The sequence below is a fragment of the Muscardinus avellanarius genome, assembly GCF_963383645.1.
Source record: "Muscardinus avellanarius genome assembly, chromosome: 4".
Taxonomy (NCBI): domain Eukaryota; kingdom Metazoa; phylum Chordata; class Mammalia; order Rodentia; family Gliridae; genus Muscardinus; species Muscardinus avellanarius.
The window spans coordinates 116,637,961-116,652,187 of NC_137789.1; the positions used below are offsets into that span (position 1 = coordinate 116,637,961).

Here is a 14,227-nt window from a genome sequence, read left to right on the forward strand (position 1 = left end):
CCTCAGTACTGCCAAAGGAGGAGGAGGAGGAGGAGGAGGAGGAGGAGGAGGAGGAGGAGGAGGAGGAGGAGGAGAAATAATTAGCCGCGAGTGGCACACGGTTGTAATCCCTTGGGAGGCTGAGACAGAAGGATTTTGCAGGTTTGAAGCCAGCCTCAGCTACTTAGTGAGGCTCTCAGCAACTTAGTAAGACCCTATTTCCAAACAAAATATAAAATATGTCTGGGAGTATAGCCCGTAGGTAGAAGGACCCTGGGTTCCATTTTCAGTGCCACACACACAAAAAAAATCAGTATTATATGTATTTGTGATATAGGTAACTCTTTAATAATAATAAGCAAATAGCGTTTACTTAAATGATTTCAAGATTTTGCCTTAGAAAATATCAGAACTAAGCTGGGCATGGTGGCACACAATTATAATCCCAGTAGTCGGGAGGCTGAGACAAAAGGACTGCAGGTTTGTGGCTAGCCTCAGCTACTTAGTGAGGCCATCCACAACTTAGTAAGACCCTGTTTCAAATTAAGAATAATAAATAGAGCTGGGGGTCTACCTTGGACATAGAATGCCCCTGGGTTCAATTTCCCATTAAACACACACACAAAAAAAATCAGAACTAAATGAATATATACATAAATATATATACATACACTATTTATGTATTTTCCATATAGATGTGGCACATATAATATAAAGCCACTATTACAAATGAACATATTAAAATAGGTAATATAAAATTTACTGCTACCCAGGCATAGTGGCACACTGTTGTAACCCCAGTACTTGGGCGGCTGTGACAGGAGGACCACAGGTTCTCAGCCAGCTTCAGCTTAGTCAGGCCCTCCAAAAATTAGTGAGATCCTCTTTACAAATAAAGATTAAAAGACAGGGCTGAGGGTGTAGCTCAAAGGTAGAATGCCCTGGGTTTAACCCACAGTAATGCAAAAAAAAAATTTACTGGCAACTCAAAATTCCTTTTTACCCCCTTTCCACTATAACTCATGACTGAAAATCAGGCAAGTAAATAGATAATTTTAAAATTCATGTTCAGCTTTATCATCTATTAACTCACCTAAATGCTTGTAATGATGATTGTGAGCTTGTAATAAAACTTTTACTCGATCCAAAGGGGCAACTGTTGTTTTGGCACAGCATCCAGCGATACCTAAAAATTTTTTAAATGTTAGAAAAAAATTGAATGCCATTTCTTTCTAGAAGCAAATTATTACCTATTCAGCCAGCAAACTCACACTGATCTTTAAATTGGTCTCCATTTATAGAACTGCCCCGAAGCAGAGATATGCAAATGACTGTCCCCCCATTCCCTGTGATTTAGTAATTGAGAATATCAGACTTAAAATAAGTTCTAGAGCCAGGATGGGTAGGTAGCACACGCCTGTAATCTCAGTGACTTGGGAGAATGATACAGGAGGATCACAGGTTTGAGGACAACCTTATCAAGTAATGAGACTCTTGTCAACCTAGTGAGACCCTGTGTCAAATTAAAAATAAAACATAGGGCCTGCCGGGCGTGGTGGCGCACGCTTGTAATCTCAGCGCTTGGGAGGCTGAGACAGGAGGATCGCACGGGTTCGAAGCCAACCTCAGCTACTCAGTGAGGCTCTCAGCAACTCAGTGAGACCCTGTTTCCAAATAAAATATAAAAAAGGTCTGGGAGTATAGCCCGGAGGTAGAAAGCCTCTGGGTTCCACCCCCAGTACCACCAGAATAAAAAATAAAAAAAAAAACATAGGGCCGGGCATGGTGGCACACGCTTGTAATACCCGCGCTTGGGAGGCTGACACAGGAGGACTGCATGGGTTCGAAGCCAGCCTCAGCTACTTAGTGAGGCTTTCAGCAACTTAGTGAGACCCTGTTTCCAAATAAAATATAAAAAAAGGTCTGGGAGTATAGCCTGGAGGTAGAAAGCCTCTGGGTTCCACCCCCAGTACCACCAAAATAAAAAATAAAAAAAAAACATAGGGCCGGGCATGGTGGCACACGCTTGTAATACCCGCGCTTGGGAGGCTGACACAGGAGGACTGCATGGGTTCGAAGCCAGCCTCAGCTACTTAGTGAGGCTTTCAGCAACTTAGTGAGAACCTGTTTCCAAATAAAATATAAAAAAATGTCTGGGAGTATAGCCTGGAGGTATAAAGCCTCTGGGTTCCACCCCTAGTACCACCAAAAAAAAAAACAAAAAAACAAAAAAACATAGGGCTAGGGTTGTAACTCAGAGGTAGAATGCCCCTGGTACCAATAATCATAATCATAATCAAATTCAAGGAGTATAAATCAGCTTAAATTGCCTAATGAACACAGGACTTTGCTAAAGCATGGTTTACGGAGACTGACCCTTGAAAGTTTTACCCAACCATAGGTTCTGTTTGAAATAAACATCTTCTGGATAACTTTTTTATTCGTTGTTTTTGTTTGTTCGTTTGTTTAACAGTACTGGGGATGGAACCCAGCGGCTTTCTATCTCCAAGCTACACCCCCAGCCCTATTTTTTATTCTTTATTTTGAAATAGGGTCTGAGTTGCAAAGGTCCTCACTAAGTAACTGACTTCAAACATGCACGATCCTCCTGTCTCGGCCTCCCAAATGCTGGGATTACAACCAACTTTTATTAATAAAATGATTCATCCACAGCTAGGCATTGTTGCACACCCCTGTGATCCCAGTACTTGGGAAGCTGAGATGGGATAATCACAGGTTCATGGCCAGCCTCAGCAACTCTGTGAGGCCCTTCACAACTTAATGAGAACCTGTTTCAAAATAAAAAATAAAATAGGTCTAGGGGTATAGCTCAGAGGTAGACTGTTCCTGGGTTCCATACCCAGTACTGCAAAGGAAAAAGAAAAAGAAAAAGAGTCATCCACTTAAACATTTAGCAAATGTGTATTTGGTTTCTACCCCATACCACTGGTCATATATGTAGGTGAAAGCAAAATGTTTCCATGGGATTTGGTTCAGTCAGAATCCTACAACCCTACCAGTGTAGAATACTTCTACAATACTTTACATGGAGTAAGCATGAAATAAAATGAATTGCTACTAATAATAAAAAGTGGGTAAGAAGCCGGGCGTGGTGGTGCACACTAATAATCCCAGCATATGGGAGGCTGAGACAAGAGAATCACAGTTCACAGCCAGTCTCAGCTACTTAGTGAGGCCCTTTGCAACTCACTGAGACCCTGTTTCCAAATAAAAAATAAAATAGGGTTGGGGGTGTAGCTGGAAGGTAGAATGCCCCTGGGTTCCATCCCTTCCATCCCCAGTATCACAAAAAGGAGAAAAAAAAAAAATGTGGGTAAGAGCCAGGTGTGATGGTGCACTCCTGCAATCCCAGGACTTGGGAGTACTTGAGAGGCTGAGACAGGGGGATCACAGGTTCGCAGTCAGCCTCAGCAACTTAGTGCTGCCCTCTGGAATTTAGTGAGACTCCATTTCAACAAAAAATAATAAGTAAGGCTAGAGCTAGGGGTGTAGTTCAGAGGAAGAATGCCACTGGGTTCAACTGACCCAGTATCACACACATAAAAAAATTTTACTGTCTTTATACATACATAAAACCCCTAAAAGCAATATGTTCAGAAGATGCCAAAGTCCCAGGATTTTGTGGGTCTTCACTGCAGCATCACCAAATCGCACAGGGTCTGACACAAACTATGCACTCAATAAACGTTATGTTTGCTGAATAAATCAATGAATGCTGTCTTTTTTTTTTTTTTTTTGGTACTGGTAATTGAACTCAGAGGCATACTAATTCCAAGCCACATGCCAGCCCTTTTCTTTTCTTTTTTTTTGGTGTGGGGGAACTACGGATTCAATCCAGGGGCATGCTATCTCCAGGCTACAACAACCCCAGTTCTATTCTTTTATTCTTTTTTCTTTTTTTTTTTTTTTTTTTTTTTTTTTTTTTTTGCGGGTCTGGTCTGGGAATGGAACCCAGGGGCATTCGACCTCCGAGCTACACCTCCTGCCCAATTTTTTCTTTATTTTGAAACAGGGTTTCACTAAGTTGCGGAGGGCCTCACTAAGTAGCTGAGGCTGTCTGTGAACTGTGATCCTCCAGTCTCAGCCTCCTGAATGCTGGGATTACAAGCGTGTGCCACCATACCCGGCTTCTATTTTTTATTCTTTATCTTGAAACAGGGTCTTAGTTTCAGAGGGTGTCATTAAGTAGCTGAGGCTGGCTGTGAACCTGCGATTCTCCTGTCATAGCCTCTTGAGATTTTGGGGATTACAAGCATGTGCTACCATACCCGGCTCCTATTTTTTATTCTTTATTTTGAAAGAGTGTCTCACTAAATTGCAGAGGACTTCACTAGATAGCTGAGGCTGGCCACAGACATGCAATCCTTCTGTCTCAGCCATCTAAGGACTAGGATTACAAGCATGTACCACCACATCCCACTTCATTTTGTTTTGTTTTTTTTTTTGGTGTTTTTTTTTTTTTGTGTGTGTGTGTGGTACTGGGGGTGGAACCCAGGGGCTTTCTACCTCTGGGCTATAACTCCCAGACCTATTTTATACTTTATTTGGAAACAGGGTCTCACTAAGTTGCTGAGAGCCTAAGTAACTAAGGCTGGCTTTGAACCTGTGCGATCCTGTCTCAGTCTCCCAAGCGCAGGGATTACAAGCGTGCACCACCACAACCACTTCATTTTTAATTTTGAAACAGTCTCGCTAAGTTGCCAAGTGTCTCAATAAATTGTGGAAGCTGGCCCTGAACCTGCAATCCTCCAGTCTCAGCTTCCCAAGTACCGGGATTATAGGTTTGGGATACCATGCCCAGCTGAGAGTCTTACTTTAAAAATTTTGAAAATAGGGAATTCCATTTTCAGGCTCCACAGCATGCAGGTCAGCATGCTGCTTTTTTTCCCTTCTCTATTTCCTACTGATCTATTTCCAATTAATTTTGTAATAAAGATTTGTTAAAGCTGCAAAAAAATTTTTTTTGAAAATGTAGATAAAATCACTTAAAGTCCGTACAAACACTTTACCAAAAACCTCAGCATGTAACTCATAAAATTCACATTTCAAGCTGGGTGTGGTTGCACACGTTTGTAATCCCCGCATTTGGGAGGCTGAGACAGGAGGATGGATCATAGTTTGGGGGTGGCCTCAGCTACTGCTTAATGAGGCCCTTTGCAACTCAGTGAGATCCTGTTTCAAAATAAAGAATAAAGCTGGGCATGGTGGTGCACACTTGTAATCCCAGCACTTGGGAGGCAACTTAGCGAGGTCCTTTACAACTCAATGAGACCCTGTTTCAAACAATAAAAAGACTAAAAATAGGGCCAGAGTGTAGCTTGGAGGTACAATGCCCCTGGGTTCCATCCATCGAGAGAGAGAGAGAGAGAGAGAGAGAGAGAGAGAGAGAGAGAGAGAGAGAAGGAAAGAAGAAAGAAAGGGAAAGGGTTAGGGATGTAGCTCGGAGATAGAATTCCCCAGGGTTACATCCCCGTGCCGCAAAAAAATAAAAAAAAAAGTAAAAATTGCCGGCTGTGGTGGCACACGCTTGTCATCCCTGCGCTTGGGAGACGGAGACAGGAGGATCACGCAGGTTCGAAGCCAGCCGCGCTGGCATAAGAGACTGTTTACAAACAAAAAAATATAAAAATAGGTCTGGGAGTGTAGCCCAGAGGTAGAAGGGTTTCCAGGAACCCCAGTACCACCAAAAATAAATAAATAAATAAATAATAAATAAAAATAAAATCTACTTTTCGAGAGTAGGGCATGGTGGCACATGCTTGTAAGCTCAGTACTTGGGAGACTGAGATAGGAGGATAGCGCAGGTTCAAGGCCAGCCTCAGCTACTTAGTGAAGTTTTCAGCAACTTAGTGAGATATGTTTCAAAATTTAAAAAATATAAAAATAGGTCTGGGAGTATAGCCCAAAGGTAGAAGGCCCCTGAGTTCCATCCCCAGTACCACACACACACACACACACACAAAAAAAAAAAATAATATAATAAAATAAAAATAAAATAGGACCAGATGTGGTGGCACACGTTTGTAATCCCAGCATTTGGGAGGCTGAGATGGGAGGGTTGCAGATTCATTGCCAGCCTCAGCTACTTAGTGAGGCCCTCTGCAATTTAATGAGACCCTATTTCAAAATAAGGAGTAAAAACATAAGGCTGGGAGTGTAGCTTGGAGGTAAAATGCTCTTGGGTTCCATCCCCAGTACAGAAAAAAAAAGTTTCTGGATTCAATCCCCAAGTACCGCCCCATACACATACAATTCACATGCAGGGTGAGGTGGTGCATACCTATACCAGTACTTGGTAGGCTGAGACAGGAGATTCAAGACCAGCCTCAGCAATTGTTAACAGCAATTTATGCTGCTGAAATGTTTCTGATGTTAACAGAATAAATTTAATTTTGACTGTTTTTGAACTTTATACAAACAAATCACACAGTATGCCTAGTTTTATTTCTGGCTTCTGGTTAATATTATGCTTGTGATATTCATCCATACTGTTAAGTGTGCTGGAATTTATTGTTAGTGCTGCATAGTATCTTATTTATGTTTGTACCATTTTTTACTTATTGATTGCTTGGTACAGGGAATTGAACCCAGGGGCATTCAACCTCTAAACTACACCCTCAGCCTTTTTCACATTTTATTTTGAAAACAGAGTCTCACTGCATGTAGTGGCGCAGGCTTGTAATTCCATCTTGGGAGGCTGAGACAAGATGATTGTGGTTTGCAGCCAGCCTCAGCTACTCAGTGAGGCCCTAGCAACTTAGTGAGACTCTGTTTCAAAATAAGTAATAAAAAACAGGGCTGGTGGTGTAGCTCAGAGGTAGAATGCCCCTGGGTTCAATCCCCAGTACTGAAAAAAAATTAAAAATTAAAAATTATAAAATAAAATATAAAATAGAACCAGGTATGGTGATGCACACTTGTAATCCTAGTTAAGAGGCTGAGATAAGAGGATCAAAGTTTCAAAAGCAGCCCTTAGCAACTTTTTTTTTTGGTGGTACTGGGGGTAGAACCCAGAGGCTTTCTACCTCCAGGCTATACTCCCACACCTATTTTATATTTTATTTGGAAACAGGGTCTCACTAAGTTGCTGAGAACTTCACTAAGTAGCTGAGGCTGGCTTTGATCCTCCTGTCTCAGGCTCCCAAGCACAGGGATTGCAAGCATGCGCCACCACGCCCGGCCCTCAGCAACTTATTGAGATCCTGTTTCAACATAAAATAACATCAGGCCAGATGTGATTTCATACACTTTATTAATTTTTTTTTGACGGGTCTGGGGATGGAACCCAGGGGCATTTGACCTCCGAGCTACATATCCTGCCCTATTTTTATTCTTTATTTTGAAACAGGGTCTCACTAAGTTGCAGAGAGCCTCACTAAGTAGCTGAGGCTGTCCACGAACCATGATCCTCCAGTCTCAGCCTCCCGAATGCTGGGATTACAAGCATGCGCCACCACGCCCAGCGATTTCATATACTTCTAATTCCAGTACTTGAGAGGCTGAAACAGGAGGATCACAAGTTCAAAGCCAGCCTCGCAACTTAGTGAGACCCTGTTTCCAAATAAGAAATAAAATTAGTCTGGGGGTGTAGCCAAGAGATAGAAGGCCCTGGGTTCCATCCCCAGTACCACACCAAAAAAATTAAAAAAAAAAAAAATAGCCAGGTGTGGTGGCGCATGCTTGTAATCCTTGCACTTGGGAGGCTGCTGAGACAGGAGGATCTCACAGGCTTGAAGCCAGCCTCAGCTACTTAGTGAGGCTCTCTGCAACTTAGTGAGACCCTGTTTCCAAATAAAATATAAAATGGGTCTGAGAGTATAGCCCGGAGGTAGAAAGCCTCTAGGTTCCACCTCCAGTACCACCAAAAATAAATAAATAAATAAATAAATAAATAAATAAATAAATAAATCAGTGTGTGGGGTGTAGCTCAGAGGTAGAACATCCCTGGGTACAATCCCCAATATCACAAAAAAGTACACATTTACATATATGTTTTTCATATTTATATAGTTTATATATATAATAGGGCTGGAGGCATAGCTCAGCTGGGTTCAATCTCCAACAAGCACCACAAAAAAATGCCCTAACTGAAATGCCTTCAGTCAATGACGGCTACTTCCTTTCAATTGTTCAAGCCAAAATAAGTTCTTGACTCCTCACCTCTTCTCTAATCTGTCAGGAAATCCTATTTGTTCTATCTATATCCACAGTCTCAAGACTTCTCAGACTCCACAGCTACTATGCTGATCCAAGCCACCATCATCTATGATCTGCATTACTGCATTACTGATTTCTTTGCTTCCATATTTGCACCAATAGTTAGCCATGTCATGCCCTGTTGCTTTGCCACTAGAAACTTGAAACAGCTCCCCATTCACTCCAAGTAAAATTCAATCTTTGTGTGTGTGTGTGCGCACGTGTGTGTGTGTTTAATACTAGGGATTGGATTCAAAAGTATTGTACCTCTGAGCTATAATCCCAGCACTATTTTATTTTTTATTTTGAGACAGTCTCATTAAGTTGTGGAGGGCCTCCTTAAATTGCTAAGGCTGGCCATGAACCTGCTATCCTCTGGTCTCAGCCTCCCAAATACTGGGATTAGGCACATGCCCCCTGGCAAAATTGAAGTTTTCGTTTTAGCTTTGATCTTCATCTGAAAGGCTTGTCCATATATATATACATACATACATAAATTTACTAAACTTCCTCACTCCTACAAATGTTTGCTCAAGCTGGGCAAATTGCTGCCTATCTAGAACTCCCAGCTACCTGGGAGACTGAGACAGGAGAATGGCAAATTTGAAATCACCCAGAGCAATAAAACAGGACCCCATCATCCCCCCAAAATGTGCTCAAGTCTCAACCTCTAAGCTGGGCATGGCGGCGCACGCTTGTAATCACAGTCCTTCAGAGGCTGAGACAGGAGAATGGAGTTCCCTGACAGCCTCAGCTACTTAGTGAAGCCTTCTGCAATTTAGTGAGACCTCGTTTCAAAATAAAGAATAAGAGAAGCCAAGCTGGTGGGGTATGCTTGTAATCCCAGCACTTGGGAGGCTGAGACAGGAGAATCCGGGTTCGCTGACAGCCTCAGCTACTTAGTGAAGCCTTCTGCAACTTATTAAGATCTTATTTCGAAAATAAGGGGGGGTGGTTAAAAAGGCTGGGGGTATAGCTCAGAGGTAGAATGCCCCTAGGTTTCATCCCCAGTACCGGAGGTAAAATGCCCCTAGGTTCAATCCTCAGTACCAAAAAAAAAAAAAAAAAAAATCCTGAGAATTACAGGCGTGCGGCACTATGCCCATCTCCGAACACCAATATTTGTTTTCTTTTAAGCAAACAGCAAAACGCAGTTCTAAACTCAAGTCACCCACGATCTAGAAATAAAAGGCCCAACATGTTTCATGGAAGGGATCCCCCCTTCCTGCACAAGAGACCCCTGATTAAGTCCTTCCTGGTCCCAGCCTCTCCCCGCGAGTCCAAGGCCCGACTTCTCAGAGCCCGGCAGTCGCTAGTCAAGAGATTATAATCAGAGCAAGGTTATGAGCAGGTAAGGGCAAACATCCGAAGGGCACCGAGGCTGGCAGAGTCCAGGAATGTCGCAGAGGCCACTTGCACCCCACCTGCCGGCGACCCTGGCCAGCGGCCGGCAGTCCGCGGATTCCTACCTCCGGCCAGGAAGGAGCGCAGCCAGTAGAAGTCCCGCCGCGCGGAGCCCCCAGCCCCTGCCGCCTGCGGCATCGCGGGAGGGGGGTCGGCCGCCGCCAGGGCCGCCGCCGCCGCCATTAGGACCAGGTGCTGACGGAGCCTCCGTGGCAACTTACAAACCACAGTCCCGGACCATGGCTGGAGAGGGCACCGGAGCCGGCCGCCGCGCCGGCGGGGCCGAAAACACCGGCGGGCAAGGCGCGCCCCGATGACGTAAGGGGCGGGGCCTCTGTCTCTGCCCGAGGCTGCGGTGGGCGGGGCCAGAGAGCGGAAGTGGGCGTCACCCAGACGCACTCCCGGGTCCAGCCTTATCCTTCAGCTCTGCGCCAACGTGAAATGTCAAGGCCTTGCTGTTCAGACAGAAGTGAAGGGTGGCCAGTGAAAAAGTCCTATCAAAACCCACTTTCAAAGTAAAGAATAAAAAATAGGGCTGGGGCCGGGCGTGGTGGCGCACTCTTGTAATCCCAGCAATCGGGAAGCTGAGCCAGGAGGATCACGGTTCGCGGACAGCCTCAGCTGTTTAGCACGGCCCACCGTGATTTAGCGAGACCCTGTTTCAAAATAAAGAATAAAAATTAGGGCAGAGGGTGTAGCTCGGAGGTCAAATGCCCCTGGGTTTCATCCCCAGACCCGCAAAAAAACAAAAAACAAAAAAAAAAAAACATTCTTAAGATGTGATGGGACACGCTTGTAATTCCAGCATTCGGAATCTGAGACAGGAAGATCGCTGTTCGCGGATAGCCTCAGCTACATAGTGAGGACTTCCACAACTTAATGAGACCCTTTTTCTTTTTTCTTTTTTTTTCTTTTTTTTTTTTTTTTTTTGTGGTGGTGGTACTGAGGTTCCTGGAAGCCCTTCTACCCCCGGGCTACACTCCCAGACCTATTTTATTTTTGGAAACAGGGTCTCTTAAACCAGTGCAACTGGCTTTGAACCTGTGCGATCCTCCTATCTCCGCCTCCCAAGCGCGGGGATTACAAGCGTGTGCCACCACGCCCGGCTTTTTTCTGTTTTTAATTGGTGCATTGTAGTCATATATCTTAATGGAATACAAAATGGTAGAGGCATACATGCACACATCACCTGATTAGCCCTTACCCAATTCTGGTCCAATTTCCTTCCCCCTCCCTCCTCATGCTTGGCTCAGTGATTGATATATTTGTTAATGTACATCATGTACGTTAGGGAATTTCCCTCTTCTCCACTCCCATCCCCCTCAGCGAGGTCACCTTATTTGCTCATCTATAGAGACTTTGCTTCAAAATTAAAAAATAAGCCGGGCGTGGTGACGCACGTTTGTAATCCCCGCACTTGGGAGGCTGAGACAGGAGGATCATGCAGGTTCGAAGCCAGCCTCAGCTACTCTCAGCAACTTAGTGAGACCCTATTTCCAAATAAAATATAAAATGGGTCTGGGAGTATAGCCCGGAGGTAGAAAGCCTCTGGGTTCCACCCCCAGTACCACCAACAATAATAGTAATGATGATGATGATGATGATGATGATGATGATGATGATGATGGTGGTGCATAGTTCAAAGGTAAAGTGCCACTGGGTTCAAGCTCCAAATCTACTGGGAAAAAAAAAAAAAAAAAACTAAGAACCTCAGAAGCTGCCCCCAAAGCCAGGTGTGGTAGTGCACTCCTGTAATCCCTGTATTTGGAAGACTAAGACAAAGAAGATCACAAGTTTTAGGATAGCCACAGCAAGTAGTGAGACTCAAATCAACTAGAGAGACCCTGTTTAAAATTCCAGTACTTAGGAGGCTGAGACAGGAGGATCACAGGTTCATTCACAGCCAGCCTCAGCTACTTAGACCCTCTATAACTTAGTGAAACCCTGTTTCAAAATAAAGAATAAGAAAAATAGGTCTAGAGGTGTAGCTTGGAAGTGGAATGCCCTTGGGTTCAATTCTCAGGACTAAAAAAAAGAAAAGAAAAGAAAGAAAAGAAGAAAAAAAGAAAAATCAGACTAGGGGTGTAGCTTGAAGGTTGAATGTCTAAGAGTTCAACCCCCAGTACTACACACAAACAAAACGTCCTCACCCATCAGCCTGATTGAGCATTAACTTGTAACCACCCAATGGACTCTTTTCTGCCCCCCTCCAATTTACACCCTTTCCAGAACCAACTTCATTCTTCCCAAGGAGCATCTCTGAGGTTTCCTCATTAAGTTGTCCATGCCAGCTTCAAACTGGTCTTCTCCTCCTCAGCTTCCTGAGTCACCGGGATTATAAGTGAGCATCCTCTTTCTCTCTTTCTTTCTTTCTTTTCTTTTCTTTTTTTGCAGGTCTGGGGATGGAACCCAGAGGCATTCGATCTCCAAGCTACACCCCTGCCCAATTTTTTATTCTTTATTTTGAAACTGAGTCTCACTGAGTTGCAGAGGGCCTAAGTAGCTGAGGCTGTCCGTGAACCACGATCCTCCGGTCTCAGCCTCCCAAATGCTGGGATTACAAGTGTGCGCCACCACGCCGGGCTTCTCTCTCTTTCTTTGCATGTGCCTCTGTAAACAAATTCAATGTACCAAACAAGGGAAACTACAAGTTTCCAGCCATATCTAGTCACTAAATGGCATCTCTAATTACCAGTCCAGATTCCAAATATGTTTGTTTTTTTGTGGTACTGGGAATTGATCCCAGGGACATTCTGCCTCTGGGCTATACTCCCAGCCCTATTTATTTATTTATTTATTTATTTTTATTTTATTTTATTTTTTTTTGCGGGGATGGAACCCAGAGGCATTTGACCTCCGAGCTACATTCCCTGCCGTATTTGTGTGTGTGTGTGTGTGTGTGTGTGTGTGTGTGTGTGTGTGGTACTGGGGTCCCTGGAAGCCCTTCTACCTCCAGGCTACACTCCCAGACCTATTTTTACATTTTTTATTTGGAAACAGGGTCTCCTAAACCAGTGTGCGCAGCTGGCTTCGAACCTGCGCGATCTTCCCGTCTCTGCCTCCCAAGCGCGGGGATTACAAACTGCGCCACCACGCCCGGCACCCTGCCGTATTTTTTATTCTTTATTTTGAAACAGGGTCTTACTAAGTTGCAGAGAACCTCACTAAGTAGCTGAGGCTGTTCACGAACCCCGATCCTCCAGTCTCAGCCTCCCGAATGCTGGGATTACATGCATGCGCCATCATGCCCAGCCCTATTTATTTATTTATTTATTTATTTATTTATTTATTTATTTTTGTGGTTCGGAGGATGGAACCCAGGGGACTTCTACCTGTGATCCGCCTCTCTCAGCCTCTGAAGTACTGTGATTACAAGTGTGTGTACCAACATGCCCAGTTTAAAAGCATGTTTCATTATAAAAAATAAAATAGGACTGGGAGTGTAGTTTGAGTTCAATATTCTGTGTCCAATCCCCAGTACCACAAAAATTGATATTTAATTAATTTGTTCCTGATCTTATTTTCCAAACATACTATGTTTACTCCTTCTTTTTGGTAACTATCAACTCTATTCTCGATCCATAAATGTGATTTCCTAATGTGTATTCCTGCTCTCTCTTGCCCTCTGCTGTCCATTTATTAGCATAGCAGCAAAAACAATTTAAAACCTAAAACAAATCTTGCCAGCACTCATCCCAAAACCCATTTCACATTGAGAAAGCATAAATCCCTACAAAGACCTAGTGAATTCCTACCATATCTCTGACCTACAAGTCCCTTCAGTCCTCCTGCTTTCTTTCTTGCTACTCATTAATACCAAGCAGCTGGGCATGGTAACACAGGCTGGTAATCCCAGTGCTTGGGAGACTGAGACAGGAGGTTCAAAGCCAGCCTCAGCAACATAGTGAAGCCCTCTGCAACTTAGTGAAACCCTGTTTCCAAATTAAAATATGAAATAGGGTTGGGGCATAACTCAGAGGTAGACTGCCCCTGGTTTTGATCCTTAGTAACACACACACACACACACACACACACACCAAAAATAAAATAAAATAAACACCAAGCAAGCTCCCTACATGGCTTTAACACACGCTGCTGCCGCCTTCTGTACTGCTTTTCCCCTAGATATTTGTGTAACTTCCCCTCTCTCTCCCTTCTTCAATTCTTTACACAAATATCACCATTTCAGACTTCAGAGAGTCTCCTAGGTGTAATACTCAAAATTATCACACATGCCAGGAGTGGTGACACATGTTTATAATCCCATAATCAGGGGGCTGAAACCAGAGGATCACAGTTAGCAGATAGCCTCAGCTACTTAGCGAGGCTCTTTGCTACTCAGTAAGACACTATTTCTTTTCTTTTCTTTTCTTTTCTTTTCTTTCTTTCTTTTTGTTTGGTGGTGGTTGTTGTTGTTGTTGTTTTATTATATTTTATTTGGAAACAGGGTCTCACTAAGTTGCTGAGAGCTTCACTCAGTAGCTGAGGCTGGCTTAGAAACTGCGCGATCCTCCTGTCTCAGCCTCCCAAGCGCGGGGATTACAAGCGTGCGCCACCACGCCTGGCTTCCTATATCACATTTGATAAAATAAAAAATGAAATAGAGCTGGGGGTGTAACTCAAAGAT

The 14,227-nt window shown here is 43.7% G+C and overlaps 1 protein-coding gene across 1 annotated transcript in view; it reads right to left on the reverse strand.

Moving 5' to 3' along the window:
* SLC25A16 (solute carrier family 25 member 16) overlaps positions 1-9,783 on the reverse strand; it is a gene marked incomplete at both ends in the record, with an annotated part of 50,878 nt that extends 41,095 nt beyond the window's left edge. Inside the window, 2 exons of the mRNA XM_080693779.1 lie at positions 1,073-1,165; positions 9,666-9,783. Of these exons, the coding sequence (XP_080549905.1) occupies positions 1,073-1,165; positions 9,666-9,783 (211 nt within the window). The remainder of the gene's footprint in view (positions 1-1,072; positions 1,166-9,665) is intronic.
* Positions 9,784-14,227: the final 4,444 nt, after the last annotated feature.